Source organism: Macadamia integrifolia, chromosome 6, assembly GCF_013358625.1.
Source record: "Macadamia integrifolia cultivar HAES 741 chromosome 6, SCU_Mint_v3, whole genome shotgun sequence".
Lineage (NCBI taxonomy): Eukaryota > Viridiplantae > Streptophyta > Magnoliopsida > Proteales > Proteaceae > Macadamia > Macadamia integrifolia.
Genome location: NC_056562.1, coordinates 23,152,755 through 23,170,105, shown reverse-complemented (window position 1 = coordinate 23,170,105; position 17,351 = coordinate 23,152,755). Strand labels below are relative to the sequence as shown.

The 17,351-nt window shown below is 38.4% G+C and overlaps 1 protein-coding gene and 1 pseudogene across 1 annotated transcript in view; both read left to right on the top strand.

Moving 5' to 3' along the window:
- Positions 1–1,798: 1,798 nt before the first annotated feature.
- Positions 1,799–6,007, top strand: LOC122081480 (annotated as a pseudogene).
- A 5,143-nt stretch (positions 6,008–11,150) lies between these two features.
- LOC122080845 (ras-related protein Rab7) overlaps positions 11,151–17,351 on the top strand; it is an 11,748-nt gene continuing 5,547 nt past the window's right edge. Inside the window, exons 1-3 of the mRNA XM_042647716.1 lie at positions 11,151–11,440; positions 11,638–11,664; positions 11,798–11,897. Of these exons, the coding sequence (XP_042503650.1) occupies positions 11,388–11,440; positions 11,638–11,664; positions 11,798–11,897 (180 nt within the window). The 5' untranslated portion in view covers positions 11,151–11,387. The remainder of the gene's footprint in view (positions 11,441–11,637; positions 11,665–11,797; positions 11,898–17,351) is intronic.

Below are 17,351 nucleotides of genomic sequence, written 5' to 3'. Positions count from 1 at the left end.
GCACGACTTGGGCATGCGGACTTCACTAGGCACCGACTTCGACTCAGGTCCTGCAAAAACAAACTGAACCAACTGGATGATTAGGCCGGGTTTAGAAAGTAGGGTATCACACCTTCAGTATAGGAGAACGAAGCCATAGGGCGGACCAATGAAGAAGTACCAATATCCGTGCTGTGGCCTCTAAGGTAGCCACGATTACCAAGGTGATCTTGGCCCCTACACATTGGAACCAGGTTCCCAGACTGTTGGACATGGGTTCCTTGCCAATAAGAAGGAGATGGGAAATTGGTTGTAATCGTACTACAGGCTGTAGAAAATGCTATAGGTTCTGGCCCACAGTGGGTGCCACACATTGTGGAATTGGTCCGAACATCATGGGGGGAGCTACTGGTTGAGAGTTTGAAAAGTGATTTGGTAATTCCAACTTTAAGGCCTTCTGAAATCTGTAAGAAAGCCTGTAGAAGTTCCAGCTTCCTCCTTTGCTAATACGAGACAGACGTCCGTCCCGAGGCTGTGGGGGAATCAATACCAGCCACATCAGAAGAAGGAGATTGTGATGGAGAGCCAAGAAACACTTCATTATAAACTTTACAAACTTCGCTTAGTAGATTCACTCTACGCGGTGGGATAGCAACTTTTGGAAGGAAAGTCTCATCTGCATGAACATCTGAGATTGCTAGAGGTTGAAGGAAAGGAGAGGATGGCTTAAATGGGCATTCCAGAAATTTGTGTCCAATTCGGAGGCAATTAGAACACATAATGTTGGGCCAGTTTTCATAAGCGAACGTGACAACCATCGGATCTTCCTTTCCAAGCTCCACCACATTAGATCTAATCATGTCGTGAGACAAAGGTATCATAATTCTAGCAGTAGGATCAAGAATGGAGCTAACTGACCCTGAAGGACATTCAATTAATGTCAAGCCATTGTCCAGCTTTGAAAATATTTCCTCCAAAATGTCATACTCAAAGAACATCCAATGAAGATTATGCAAATGAGTCCAGAAAAAAGCATAAGAAAATGTAACTCTGTTGGCTGGGATAGAAGGATCTCAAGGCTTCAAAATCACTAAGTGATCGTGATATACCTATGGTTGAGAAAACAGAATAACGTGCATATCGCGTGCAGAATTGAATTTGATAATGAAGAGATCAGGAGAACCATTGACCAGGTGGATCTCATCAACTTTGACGGAGCGGGGTTGCCATGCTTTAGCGAACATCGACCTCAGCTCATGAAGATTCACCCAAGTATTATCGCTGACCCACCCAACAACCGAGAAGCGAAGGTGTTATGCTTAGCCGGCATGACCTTGTGTTCTAGTATATTCACAGAGCCGCCATCGAGTAAAGACAGATCCATCTTGGAGAGATCAGAAGCCATCCTCTCAGCAATAGCTAAAGATGCAGAATCGACAGCCGAAGGAGAGAAAGGAGAAGAGGGCACCAGTGAGTCTTCCATTGAGCGTATCAGAGAAGTTCCACAACCACAATAAAAATGAACTGAATCAACTAAGCAAGGAGAGAGTTCATCAATATATAAGGAGGGGAAAACAAAGCGATACACCTCCAAAACCCATAGTACGATGGAACCATAATTGCACGTGCTCCAACTAGTAAACGAAACAACCATGCATTGGTTGCAACCTGCAACTGGGGTTGTAATCATAAAAATCCAAGAAAGTGGATAACAGAGAGAGAGAGAGAGAGAGAGAGAGAGAGAGAGACTGATCCCGAACGTGGCATGGGGGTCGGCCGCGTCCAAAGCCAAGCAAAGACTCGGTAGCAAGAAAAGTCATTCCCGTTAGTATTGATGGACACTGATCCCGAGTTTAAAAACTCTTTTATTTTTCTTCCTCGCCTGCAAAACAACTATAACCTCACTCCCTCCTTTCCTCACTTTGAGAAGGAAAAGAATTTAACTAGTCAAGTCAATCCTAATCCGAAATACGGAAGAAATTTTTGTGGGTCTAGTTTTTTTTTGGTAAATGCTTTAATTAATTCTTCAATCTCCTCCTTAGTCCTTCGACGACTCCGTTGCTTCACATTTTGGAACAAAATCGATACTCTAGCCACGATCTTGAAGTTGGAGCAGTAAACCATCAAATATTCTTTTTCATAGTCCCCAATTGAGATAGAGTGAGAGAGTGTGTAGAAGAATTCTGGTGAGACAACTCGCCGGGGTGTAAAAGAGTAATCGAAGTTAAGCGAATTTAACTGATTCGGGAATGTCCTCCCCTTACTCAAGTCCCGCTCCGGACTCACCGCCTCTAACTGCTTCGTTTCAGCCTCTGGAGTGGGTTCCGACAGCTCCTCCCCCTAAACGCGGTCTGATCACTGGAAGTGTCACCAGTGGAGTCGTTATCCTTGTTGTCTTGAGCTTACTATTAATCTATTATAGGAAGAAAAGGAGGATGGATGGATTCAATCTGCCCGTGGATAACAACGGTCCACCCCCACCCAGGCCGATAGGTCAGAAAAGGCCTACCTTTTCAAACCCAGAACTCCATTTTTTATTGTTTTCTCTCTCTCTCTCTCTTTAAATAAATAATTTTTTTTGGGTAGAATAAATAAATAATTATGATGTGCAAAATGTAAGAAACACTTTGGGTTCCCCTGGCTTACTTAAATTTCCCAAGTTTTGGGATTTAGAAGCTCATTTTCAGTTTGAAAATAAATAAATAAATAGTTGTTCCTTTCTCAAATATGGGTTTTGCAGGACAACATTACTGCTTTTAATTTCAATTTTGGACTTACAGTTCTTAATGCTGATCACCATGTGAAATCTGCAGATCCAAAATTTATGATGGAAACTTGGGATGGGATGTCTGTTTGATGACTTTTTTCAAGTCAATTCCATATATATATATATATATATATATTTTTTTTACCTTTGCTTGTCTGTCAAAAGATTTTTATTTTGGAGGAACATTGCAAGCTTTGTTAGGGATTGTGGGGAAAACCCAGTTGCGTGGGCTTCTTGTTCTGATCTTGAACATTGCCTATGGAGATTAGGGAGATACAAATTTTTACTTGGAAATTAATTAGCAAGATATCTAAAGAGAAATTTGACTTCTTTTCCCAATATCCGTATATATGTTTGAACTTATGGAAGTACTATTGACTGAATTTTGTGGGTTTCTGAAATGTTCAAACTTTGTAGAGTTTATGTTATATTTATGTATAAAAGTGTTATTCTGTAGTTTTTGTAGCTGAATTAATTGTTTGTTCATTTGCTGGTGGTGATTGATGTCTTCAGATAAACCTTATGATGGGCAGCCTGAACATAATGCTTCTCTTCCAGCATATGCTTCACGATCACCACATTCACCAGCTCCTCCTCCTCCACCACCACCACCACCACCACAATCTCCTGGCATTGGCTTGGGTTTCGCAACGAGCATATTCACTTGTGAAGAATTAGAGATGGCAACAGGTGGCTTCTCGGAAACCAACATATTAGGACAAGGAGGTTTTGGATATGTCCATAAAGGAGTTCTTACAAACGGGAAAGAGGTTGCGATTAAGTCACTAAAAACTGATAGTGTGCAAGGGGATCGTGAATTTGAGGCAGAGGTTGAGATTATTAGTCGAGGACATCACTTATCTTGTTTCATTGGTCGGATATTGCATTTCTGGATCCCAAAGAATGCTTGTCTATGAGTTTGTTCCAAACAAGACATTGGAGTTCCACTTACATGGTGTATCTTATCTTACAATCAATTTTCTTTCCTTCTTTTCTAGTTTTGTACTTCTAGCATACATCTCTGTTATGACCACCAATCCTTAATATTTTAAAGAAGTAGCTAAAGTCTCTGCTTCTTATTGCCATCCATTACTTTGGTTTGGTAACCAGAGATCTCATCAAAAGCAAAATTATTTTTTTTGCAGGGAAGGGGAGGCCAGTAATGGACTGGTCCACTAGACTAAAAATTGCTCTAGGTGCTGCAAAAGGACTTGCATATCTCCATGAAGATTGTGAGTTTTCTTTTATTGGGGGGTTGTGAGGGGCTCTAATCTACAGGATTGGTTGGAGTCATTCTCACTTATGTGTACTTATATTTGCAGGCAGTCCTAAAATTATTCACCGTGATATCAAGGCAGCTAATATCCTCCTCAATTCTAAATTTGAAGCAAAGGTTGGATTCTTATCTTCGATCTTGTTGATATTATTATACTAGTCTAGTATCTGCAAAGTCATTCTCCAAACTCTTGTATTCTTTTTCTTTAAGTAAGGATTACACAAAGAAGCTTTCTGAATGTAGAAGGCATGACTTGTTATCTGATAGGCTTTTGTTCCTTAGTTGCTAACTTGCCAAATCAAATTTTACTGGTGAAATGAAAAATTTTAATCAGATTTCTTTACGAGTCAAAACTCAAAAGTATTGCTTGCCTTAAATTATTTTCAAAATAGAAAAAATAAAAGGAAACTCTGAGATCAAGAGGAATTAATTACCTTTGACTTCTATAGTATAATAATAATTCTTCATTTTGGTCTGTTGATTTCTAATGTTAACTTCATTAATGAAATTGAGTTCTTACTCAGGTTGCAGATTTTGGGCTTGCCAAATTCTTTTCTGATGCCAATACTCATGTCTCCACCCGAGTAATGGGAACCTTTGGGTAAGATCAATTTCCTTGTATATTCTTTGCTATATAAATCTCCTTCTTTGATGTAGTTTGGACATGGAGTTTACCTCAGTGGATTACTAACAATGAAAAGAAGAGTCTTAATTATGGTCCTGATATTTCTTCTTAGTCCTCATAAAATTTCTTCTCTCAACAAAGAAATATCATGACCTTAATTATAAGACTCTTAAACAGAAACCAACTGATTTCTATTTGTGCTCTGCTTCTAAATACTGACACACTCAACCCAACAGGTATCTGGCTCCAGAGTATGCGGCAAGTGGGAGACTCACAGAGAAATCTGATATCTTTTCTTTTGGTGTCATGTTGCTAGAGTTGATTACTGGGCATTGTCCTGTTAGTTCAGATTGTACATTCATAAATGGTAGTTTGGTAGATTGGGTCAGTATGTTGTTTCATAGCCTATTAGCATCATTCTTTTATTTTTCAAAGAGTTGGAGGCTTCATAAGAACATGTCTGCAAATGCTTCTTACATACACATGGTTCCATAATGGAGATAGTTACAGGATTTATTGAATATTTGTCAAAGCTGAATAGCCTTTTGTGGCAGAACTTGAATGTAATGAAATTTTATGGCACTACAGGCAAGGCCTTTACTTACACGAGCTCTAGAAGATAGCAACTACAATACCCTTGTTGATTCACGGCTGCAGGACTACAATCCCACTGAGATGGCAAGAATGGTTGCATGTGCAGCTGCTTGTCTGCATCATTCTGCACAAGAGCGGCCATTCATGAGCAAGGTAATTCAACTATGTACATGGTTTTGTAGTGTAAAAACTTATTTTTATAACCAAGTTATCTTCTTGGATTGATTTGACTTGACTTGACTTGACTGGGCCAGTTGATCTGTTCTCTGTGGAGAGTTTATACACCATTTTCACATTCTGGATATGTTTATATGTAGTTGGCCTTGTAACTAATACACATTATGGTTTGAAATGGAGCAGATTATCCGGACCTTGGAAGGAGACATGTCCCTCTCCAATTTGAATGACAAAAGCCAGTATAATGAAGACTTGAAGAAATTTCAGAAGTTGGCATTTGCTAGTCAGGAATATGGAAGTAGCGAATACAGTGGGTCAACCAGTGAATATGGTTTGCATCCATCTGGGTCGTGTAGTACTGAGGGCCAGCAAACCTCGGAAGAGATGGAGATGAGAAGGATGAAGAAAGATAGTAGAGGATTCAGTGGAAGCACTTGAAGATTGTGAAGGTAACATATAGGGCACAATAGAAAATAAATTTATTTTTCTAATTAGAGAACATGATCAAACCATTTGCAGCAATTAATGAAGACTTCAAAAGCAAAATTCATCTAATGGATTAAAAGGATAGTTACCTTGAGCTTCACAAGTGCAACGCCTCTAACTGTTGTAACTTTTCCACAATATAGTAGCATACTCCAATATCAACTCTTGCCAAGATCAATTCAACACTGAACAAGTGCGAGAGAGTTAATGTGCTAGTCTCTTCGAGGATTAGTCGAGGTGCGCGTAAGCTGGTCCGGACACCTTGGTTAACAAAAAAAAAGGGAGAGAGAGAGAGAGAGAGAGAGAGAGAGAGAGAGTTGATGAAGATGAAGAAACAGGGTTTACATAAATTTATTATTTTAAGTAAAGTATATTTGGTCAATATAAACTTATTTGGTTGGCACACTAATTTGTCATGTGGTACGTTCAACTTGTAAGACAACTCACTCACATGTCATGCTTCAATCTAATGGAATTTGTCGAATGATAAAAGAGAGTTTTAAAAATTTGAATTATAAGAAAATATAGAGTAGCCATTGATGAATATTTATGAGGATGCATGCCAATGCATAAAAAGTATATGGTGATTTGAGTCTAAAATTTGTCTTTAATAAAATCTTAGGAGCTGCCCCGGGTTCTAGATAATATTGGGGTTAAAAAAAAAATTAGTTAACCATGTAACCGAACTAATTAAGTGGGCCAATAAGATAAATGTATATTTAGTGAACTATGAAGTCACAATTTTTTTGTTATATTTGAAGATTCCATTTCTTAAAATAGAAAAGGAAAATCTCAAGTAACGGCTCTATCTTCTTGTGATTTGCTTCTCTAATGTACTTAGGCCCGTTTGATAACGTTTCAAAAAACGCGTTTCTGCCGTTTCTATGCCCAGAAATGGCAGAAAGGGAACAAAAAGCGTTTGATAAAACTGTTTCGTTCCACTTGTTTTCAGAAATAGAAATTGAAATTTCTACCTATTTATGGTTCAAGAAATGACCCAGTCGTCGTTTCTAGAAACGACTCGTGGCCATTTTTTCGTTGGTTACTATCGACTTTCAGAAACATGACTTATCAAACAATTTCAATTCTGTTTCTGTTTCTAGAAACAGAAATTTATGTTTCTGCCGTTTCTTGAAACAGAAACGTTAGGGCCCGTTTGATTTTTTTTTTTAGAAACATGTTTTTCTTTTCTTTTCTTTTATTTTATTTTTTTTTCAGAAAAAAAAACACCCCAAAAAATGTGTTGATTTTTTTTGTTTCGTTTCACTTGTTTTTCGAAATAGAAATAGAAATTTATGCTTATTTCTGTGTCTAGAAACAAGAATAGAGAAACATATCAAATTTATTTATTTTGTTTCTAAAAACAAGTGGGAGGGACAAAAATTGTACAAAACCTGATACTTTACTCGACCTACCCAACCCTAATCCATTATTGAAACTTCTCGCTATCCAGAAGCTACAACTTCAACCTAGTTGTGCGAAGCTCATAGCTCTGGATTGTCTTCATCCTTCTAAAGCTCATCTCTACGAAGCATGCCTGCAACTCCAACATAATGCATTCACTTGTTAGTTGCATACCTGCAACATCGTGACTTCATTTGTGTCCTGAACTTGACTACACTGTTGAAAACGTTTTAAGAAACAGAAAAATCAAATACCTTTTTGCAATTTCAAAAATCATTTCGTAGCACCGTTTCTGCTATTTCTAGACACAGAAACAGCAGAAACAAAATCAAACGGGGCCCTATGTGGATGGGGAGAACCAGAGAGCTTCCCTGATCCAATTGGACCTGGTGATCTCTCTCTCTCTCTCTCTCCCATTTTTTTTTTTTTAATTCGAAAAAGAAAGACAAGAACTACACATTGTGGCTGGGATAATACAACATCTTGACATTGTCTACCGAACATTTCTTAGTCATTGCCTTAATGGCAATATTTCTGATTCCAAAAATAAAACCATCATTAGTTTTTAAGCAAAGAGTTGGTTGTCAAAAAATTCTTCATTTCTAGACGGAGAAGTATTGTTATCTAAGGCCAAGGTTACTTGTTAGTTCCATAAAAAAAATGGGTTAAAACATCAGCATCGCTTCAAATTTGGTCCACCACCCATCCCTTTTCTTGAGCTTTCGTCAACCCCTAAAGTAGTCCCTTTGTTGTAGCCTCACCATTTTTTTCCTATCATCATCAGATAATGAACCTGGAGTGAAAGACATTTTCCTTTTTGTATAATGGCATATGCCTATCCTGAAATATTATTGGGTTGGTCTGATACCCTTGTGATTACAAGGATACTCAAATTTGAGGAGGGAATGGGGGATGTACTAGAATGGGAGGGGTGGTTAATTACCTGAGAAGCAATAGGTTTTTCAACAAACCCATTACTAATCCAGTATTTTACCGGTTTAATGATAGTATATAGATTTGGTTTTTCTTGTGAAAAGATAACCTGATTTCTATGTTTCCAAGTGAAATAGAAAGCGATAATAATAAAAGAGAATAGGACAAAACTTAGGCATCGTTTGACAACGTTCTGTTTTTGCCGTTTTTATGTTTTCTTGTTCCTATAAATGGAGAAACACCTTAAAAAGTGTTTGATAAAGTTGTTCTGTTTCACCCGTTTCTAGAAACATAAATCAAAATTTATGCCTACTTACAATTCTAGAAATGACTTTAACGAAACAAATCTGACTTTTTTCGTCGTTTCTATAAATGAATTTGAGAGAAAAAAGGTTGTTGTGCCTGATAAATCTCTCAACTATTTAAACCTAAAAAGAGACAACCGAACCCTTTTTTCCTTTTGGGCATCCGATGATATTATTGGTTTTTAGTGGCATTATGTCTGTCAAAATGTTTCGAGAAACAGGTTTATCAAACACTAAATAATCCATTTTTGTTTCTGGATAAATGAAAAGCCTTTTCTGCTGTTTCTAGACATAAAAACAGCAAAAACGTTATTAAACGATACCTTAATTTATATCTAGGAATATCAATAGAGTTAAAAAAAATACATAACCAAATTATTTAGAGAGGAAAAAGGAAGTAAATCCGGTTTGAAACCCAAAGGGCTAGCAGCCCAAACTCTTTTTGAAAACTCGCAATCAAGGAAAACATGCCATAATGTTTCTTGATGGTTGTGACAAAACCCACAGATAGGGTCAATGTCCACCAACTTATGCAGAGAGACCTTAGTGGAGATTTTTTCATTGGCAATTCTCCAAAGGAAGATCTTAAATTTGGGATGGAAATTGAGTTTCCAAAATAGCGTCACCATTGTGAATAAGGTGATGAGCAAAAACATCTGTGTGAGAACTCATTAGAGTTTGCCAGTGAACATGTTTTTAGATATCAGGCTCTCCTTTTGTTATCTTATTGGTGCCACCAATCCCATGTTGGCGGTCCACCAAGGCTTAACCTGATACAAGTTAAAACCAAGGATGTGGGCATTGAAAGTGATAACTTGATGATCGTTAACATTTTGAATTTCAAATCAAACTCCTTAATTTCCTTGGATACTTTCAAACATTATTGAAGAATACTTGTTTCTTAGTAATAATTTTGACTTTGTTGTCATTCAATACACACTTTAGAGAATGAAATTTTGCTTTTGATTGTTTAGCTTTCTTAACTCACAACAAATCGATTCATTACTACTGATTGGAAGGGCTACGCCTAGCCACATGAGACAAAATGATCACCCCACTCCCATGAAAGGTGAAAAATGCCTACCCTGTTGAGTCTTCCAAGTGCATTCCCATTGATCTTATGTTGATGCAACAGCCATGCTCTTGGACAGAGAACTTTTCCCCCTTTTTCAAAAAATAAAAAATAAAAAATAAAATAAAATCACATATTGGTTTGAGTTTGTTTTGATTTTTGTATGGAATCCCAGTTGTAGATGACAGTTGAACGGATCCGGCTCCTCTCCACGGAGCCAGGGACCAAGAAGTCATCCCATGGCTAGGAGGAAGGGTGTCGATCGATCAAGCCAAGCTGGTCTCAATTGGGCCTAGCCTAGCCTAGCCTAGCCTGGTGGGCCTATACCCTTGAACTATGACCTAATTATTTAAGGAATGATCCGGTCTTGTGTCAGGCTCAATCGGGTTTTGGGCTAACCGGGCTTCTCCTAATCGTGCCTTAAATGAGATAATGTATCAATAAAGCCTTAAACGGTCTTTAATTGTCTTAGATTTAAGATACTTTAATATATTTTATCAAATTTTCAACTATTTAGAAAAGATATTACACTTAATTACATTCAATAATTGATAAAAAAATATCAATATATACCCTATTCTATATTAAAAAAAAAAAATTTCAAAATATTCATATAAATGGTTGGGCTAAACATGTCAGGCTTGTAAACGGACTAGGCTGATCAAGTGCTAATCAGACTCATCCCTTGCTCTGTGTGCTACCTATTTATAAACATGTCGGGTTTACGTTCAATAATTGGTGCAAACCCGATCGATCTTTAAACGATCAGGCCCGATCAATCGAATCAATACAGACTTGGGATTGACACCCCTAATTGGGAGGACTTGAGAACACGTCCCCAAATCACTTCAGTCGTGAGATGACTCCTTGATCCCTAGTCCTTATACTCCATGGAGAGGATCCTTTTGCTACTTGAACACCCTATTGCCAAAACAAAAAAAACAAAAAAAAAAACAAAACAAAACAAAACAAAAAAAGAGAGAGAAAAACAAAAAACAACAAAGAAGAAGCGGACAATTGTACACCCTTCTTGCTTGGAAGTCAAACATCACGATCCAGCCCTCTACTATGTGGAATCCAGTGGGCCGCAAGATTGAAATCTCAAGCCTAACCAACAATATTGCAATTTCCAGGCCGAAACGTGCGCAATCTTCCTAGTTTCGATAGCTTGCGAGGTAGCTAATCTGACTGATCCCACAAGCCTAGGCTGTGGACCCCAACCATATCTACTGCACATCAAAAGGTTCACTGTGATTCTGGATATATAGTGCCATCTCACCGTCACAAGCCAAGATTCATTTCCAACGCAAAAGCTGGTGTCCTTTTCTCAATTTCAATCATGTTATTAATTTCATCTTATCAACGCATCGGCAGACACGTGGCAGCATGCAAAGATCTCAGGTTCTGATGTACAGATATGATAGGAATGGGACCCACTGAAAGTTTCAGAGTGGACTACGCAACTACACAACCGGCAAGTTTCAGTTCGTTTGGAAATGTTTGGCTCATGCTTCAAATTTCAATAGAATCATGCTCATTGGTTACAGGTGGAATTTAAAATAAAAAACCGGTGGCATTTTCGGTATACTGGAAGAACCGTGGAAACTGGAAACTCTCCTGGACCTGGTGGTCTTCGATCTGATCGTATTATTGTCGTCGGTCGTTTATCTGTAATACTGAAATCTCTTCCCATCTCGTGAATTCGACAATTCGATTCTCTTGCTTTCAAACCCTAAATTTTCCGGAGGGATTTCGAAGCTTTTGAATCTATGGCGTCTCGAAGGCGGGTGCTTCTAAAGGTCATCATCCTCGGAGACAGCGGGTGAGTCTCTCCTCCGCCTATCTGATGAATTTCACGCGAATACTACTCAAATTTGTTCTTCATAAGAACACCTGAACTCCCGTTTTCTGCACGAATTTTAGCTGTAGTTTTCCTACGGTTTTGTGTGAATTTTTTTTTTTTTTAACTTTTAATTAGTTGATCTTTTTCCTAATTTCCTTTTGTTTGATCTTTTTTAGGGTGGGGAAGACATCTTTGATGAATCAGTATCCTTAAAAGTTTCAGATCTTTCGTCTCTGTTCATTTAGATAATAATCTCTGTGTGTTTGTAAAATTAAGTTTTGGCATGTGTATGGTTGCTTATTCTAGGATATGATTTCCCTTAAACGCTGTATTTAGATACGTGAATCGTAAATTCAGTAACCAGTACAAAGCAACCATTGGAGCGGATTTTCTGACAAAAGAAGTTCAGTTTGAAGATAGGCTGTTCACATTGCAGGTGAGCTATGTGCTTCCAACGTTAGTTTTCTGGCTCAGTCAGATTTTTTTTTTCTTCTTAATTTCTCTCTTTTTATCGTAAGTGCAGTCCGTGCATTTTATTGTACAAGTCTACAACTCGATGGATTGCAGATCTTCCAACTTGATCATGTGTTTTAGCTATTATTTCGTTCTACAATTTTATTCTGGATTTCTTGAATGCCTTAAGTTTATTGTCTGATGGGAATTCTGAAATGTGGCCTCAAGCAACGAGTTATGTGATGATTGCACCATAAAACCATGAATAATTAACTAATCAATTCTATTAATGCACCTAGTTGCAATCCATGCAAATTGTGGGATTCGAACCTGTTCTGTGACATTGGCTTTGGTTTCTTTAATCTTTAAAGTGATTCCTTGAATGCTTTTGGTTGATAAATTGAGTATGAAAGCTCTGAAGTTTCTCTGGGTTTTGCCTTTGCCACTTCCTTGATTCCTTCATTATTGAGTGATGTATGAAAATTACAGCATACCATGCATTTTCAGGCTTTCCTCTCCATGCATGTTACTTTCCATGTTATTTTCTATATTTATATTTGTGACAAGCTTCTTTCCATCTGTAGTTAAGAATCTCATTATTGGATAAATTGAGAAGTTTTGTAGCTCAAACTTTCTTTAAGACCATCAAAGTGTTGAAACTGAGGTTGAAACAGGATTGTCTCTCACTAATTTACTATAGCTGTAAAAATCCACACCGAGGTAATTTAAAAATAACCAAAATGAAAAATGCTTTGATCCAACCAAGAACTTGATCCTTGCATTGCTATGTTTCACTAGAGATGATTATCCTTCATTTTCTATTTCCCATCACCTTCAATAAAAACCACACTTTTCTATGAAGTAAATGCTTGAAATTTAAATAAGAATTAAATATCAAAAGGATTCTTTGATTGGCGATATGCAATGGGTGGGGGGAGAGAGTTGTAAATAAAAAATTAGATGGTCAAAAGAAGGATATGGTAACATGGAGATGGTTTCCTAGAGGAAGGAAATTTTACCTATTGAATTTAATCAAATACAATTGTTGGATGATTTGTGAGACTTTTGTCGAGAACTTATTTCCTATATGTTGAATCCTTATTGGTTGTTTGGGTGCATTTTGAAATTTGATCAATATGGTTGTATGGATTATGAATGCTTTCGGAAGGGAGCAATCAGAAACTTCATTCTCAACCAAAGTATTATGAGGGCTATTGGAGCCAATGATTTTTCCATTTCTATTTATTTTTTATATTTAATTCATAGAGTGTTGGGTCCAAGGTATATGGCTAAAATTACTAGGGAAGAAGTGGTGAGAAAGGATATAAATAGCATTAGGTTGACTACAAACATGGCTGTAAAGAGGGTGGAACGTTGTAGAAGTGTCAAAATTCAGACCAAACTGTTGGAACTGACCAGACTGACCATTACCTAATACAGTTTGAGTTCGGTTTTGGGTTAAGAAAAAAAAATTGGTTTCTGTTTGGTCTGGAATGGATTGATGGGTTCCTGATAGGACCTCTAAAATCATAGATCGATCGAATTGACTATGGCATTGAATCGAAAAAAAAAACATTTTTCACATGTTTTGGATTCTTCTTTGTTACATGTTCACGGTACACCTCTCTCTCTCTCTCTCTCTCAGTTTTCCCCACCATAAACAACCTCCTTCTCTTCTCGTCGACCACCACCGCAACAGCACTAGGTGCTAATAGATCTCTCTCTGGCTCGTTCCCTCTGTTCTTTCTCTCCATAGCTCTACCCCCTTTGAAGTAACCCTCGAGGTTAACATCTTCATTGCATCGACCACCAAATCTTCATCACCAATCAGATGAACTGTCCTCTCATGGGTCAGAACACATGGCTTAATGTCCCCAATACCCCATCACTCTTCTCTGTCACCATGGTTGCCAATGAAGGAGCCAATCTTGATATCTGCATCAAATTAGTAGCCTTTCCCTGTGAATGTTTACCATGTCACAATGGACCATCACCTAAATGACGGGAGAGGACAGCCTTGGCGTTATCTTGTAATTGGCTGGCAGTTCAGAAGGCGTAGATGAGGTTGTGCTTAAATTGGGCCACGTAGGGGAATTGGGGAAGAAGGAGACAAAGTGTAGTGGGAGAGGGGAGTTGGAGAAGGAGGTAAGGAGTAGTGGGACTATGGGAGACGGTGGGTAGTGTGGAATGTTGAGTGTCATATGTGTGGGCTTGGCCGAATTCATGGAAGTGGTGCCATTGATGATGTTGGCGTTGCCGTACTTGGGGCAGTCATCTGCACAAGCAAGAGAAAAGAGAGTTTAAATTTCTACATGGAATGATTGAACTAGCAGCTAGCTCAATTATTTGCTTACTTCAACTTCTAAGGCTTGAAAGTATCCTAAACTAAGGTAGAGGTTCTCACCTCCGCTGGTAGACCTACTCCCTCCCCACTCAATCCTCCAGTAAGGCTTGCTGAATTGGGTTATTAGAGGACCAGTAAGTGGTCTGCAATTGGTTTTAGACTGTGACCGAAACGATCCAAACCCTGCAGTTGTCAGTTTCGGTTTCAAAAATTGAAACCCTTATCGTTTGTTTTCGATATCAACTTGATTTTTCTATCATCCTATCTCACTCTGACCGACACTGAATGAGACCGACTGTTTGACATCCCTAGAATGTTGGAACAGGATCATTGTGGCGGACCCCATTTATCAAGGATCAGGTATAATTGAGCTTTGAGTTTGAGAGTGCTGGTTGTTGGTAAAATGTCTTTCAGAAGTATTTAACGAATTTGATGACCGGAGATTCACAAGCAAAGTGATGGAAATTACATTTCTGGTTGTTCTGTAAACAAACAAACAAATGAATAAATGTAGGTGCAGTGGGACTAAATTAATCCTAAATATTGGGGGAGTTTGTTTAAAAAATTGCTACTACAATTTTGCTTAAAAAATAATCATTAGGTTTGTGAGACATGCCATCATGTCCCTCTTAAGAGGGTCTCATTACAGGCCATTGGTTCTTTGACTCTCTTCTTGTTTACTAATAATGCATGGAAGAACTAAGCTGGATGGTAAGGATGGGTTAGTTTTGATTTAGTTTGCTCTGTGTGTGATGTAGCAGCGCTATGATGGATTGACCCAAACCCGTTCGAGATCCCGGACCAAGAACCAGATCCAAGTTTGGTAGTTGATCAGTAGTATATTTAGAATATTTGTTTTATTTGGCAAAGATATGTAATCTTTTATTTTGGGTTATTTTGGGGTAGCTATTAGGCAAGTAGAAATTTCCAATTTTAGTTTTATTGTGTTTCTATTTTATTAGATTTTAATTTAAGAAGCAATTACGAGTTTCTGTTTCAATCTTAAAATTTTTATTTAATATAAATTAGCATGTAACCCAAGGAATAATTATTGAAGAATGAATTAAGTTTGGGAAAGGCCTTTGTGGCTCTCCCTTCCTTCCCCCTCTCTCTCCTATTCCCTCCTTCCCTACGAGATTACTCCCCCCCTTTGTTCTTCTGGGAGACCTCTCTTCCCCACTCTCTCTTATTCTCTCCTGTCCTACGAGACTCCTTCCCCCTTCTCTCTCTTAATCTGTGCGATAACTTCCCTTGCCCCATTCTCTTTCTTCAACCTCTCCCTTCTTCTTTTCTGTTCTTTATTTGAAGGTCAGAAGATCAGCCATCAAGCAGCCTTGAAGAACAGCCAAGAAAGGAAATCGACACTAGCTTGTCAGGGTTTGAGGAGTTCGGATCTCACAGACCTGAATTCTAAATCTCTAAGCCCTTTTGAGGACTCATCCTACAGCACAAAAGTGACATTCGACCTGCTGCTTGGGGCCATTGAAGGTCTGTTGAAGATGTTGCTGAAAATCTCCCTAAGTTTCTATTTTGGGATCCGGGTTAACCCTCACCATATCTCATCAACCTGCAGCCTGGCTCAAGAGCCCTTTTAAGGGTTGTTTAAGAGGCCCAAGAAGAGGACTCGACCAGCCTTTGGGCCCCATTCATGGTCTGGTCTGGTCTGTGAGATACTGAAAATCTCCAGTTTAGTCTTAATCTTGCCCTAGAGCCAGCGCCTCTGATTCCTGTCCAGAGGTTGAAGACAACCTCACAATCGTGAGGGACTCAACCCTTTGTTATTCTTCTTCCCAATTTTACCCTTCTCTTCCTCCATAATCCACTTTAAGCCCCATACAAGTCCCCTTCCTAGTTTACCCTTGAACCATAATCTAAATTCCCCATTATGTCCTCCCTCCTTAACCGACCCATTCAAGATTAGAAATTTCTGGGTATTTACAAAAATTGCCCTTCCACCCTTATGAACCTGTTTGCCGCCTAATCTTAGATCTGAATCAATTAAGTTATTAAGTGGGCCCTCATCCATCTTGGGTTGGTTTTCTTGGGCCCCACATTATTTCGTATCAGAGGGAATTTCCTGTCAACCTCTTTACTCCAATGGTTGCTTACACCACCACCTCATCTAAGCTGTGGACTTGGTTACTTCGACAGAATGAAGAGACATTGAAGGTGGTTAGAGCTTTTCAAGTAGAGTTTGTTGCTAGTAGGATAGAAAGGGAAGCAAAAGTTGTTACCCTCCAGGTCATTACCATAAGACTTGATGCCTTAGAGACACGTATTCTGAACCCCGACGGACAGCAAGGTCACGGTATTCATGACATTGTGACGACACCTTGGGAACCATGCTCCCATCGACAAAATGAAGTAACCTTGAAAGCTCTCCAAGCTAATCTAGAAGTGCTTAAAGCTTCCCATCTAGAGACCATTACAGCAAGCATTGATGTTGATGTTAAAGATGAATTGGACGATCCGATGAAGGTTGCATCTGAATAACTGATCGATGGCCCGATCTCATTTGTGAAGCCCCGTCATTCAATTCCAATGAAAATCATATCATTTGTTGACGACCATCAAGAGATCGTGGCCGTCAGTCGTGAGCTATGTTGGATCTTTTCCTCATCAAAGCCGTTGATCGAGGATGTTGATCGAGTGGTGCTGATTCTCTCCTTCTATAAAACTTGTGGACGAGTTTTTCTAAACATCAGGGGAATTGATGTAGCAACGCTACGATGGATTGACCTAAACCCGTTCAAGATCCCGGACCAAGAACCAGATCCAAGTTTAGTAGTTGACCAATAGTATATTTAGAATATTTGTTTTATTTGGAAAAGATATGTAATCTTTTATTTTGGGTTATTTTGGGGTAGCTATTAGGCAAGTAGAAATTTTCAATTTTAGTTTTAGTGTGTTTTTATTTTATTAGATTTTAATTTAGGAAGCAATTAGGAATTTCTATTTCAATCTTAAAGTTTTTATTTAATATAAATTAGCATGTAACCCAAGGAATGATTATTGAAGAATGAATTAAGTTTGAGAAAGGCCTATGTGGCTCTCTCTTCCTTCCCCCCCCCCTTCTCTCCCCTATTCCCTCCT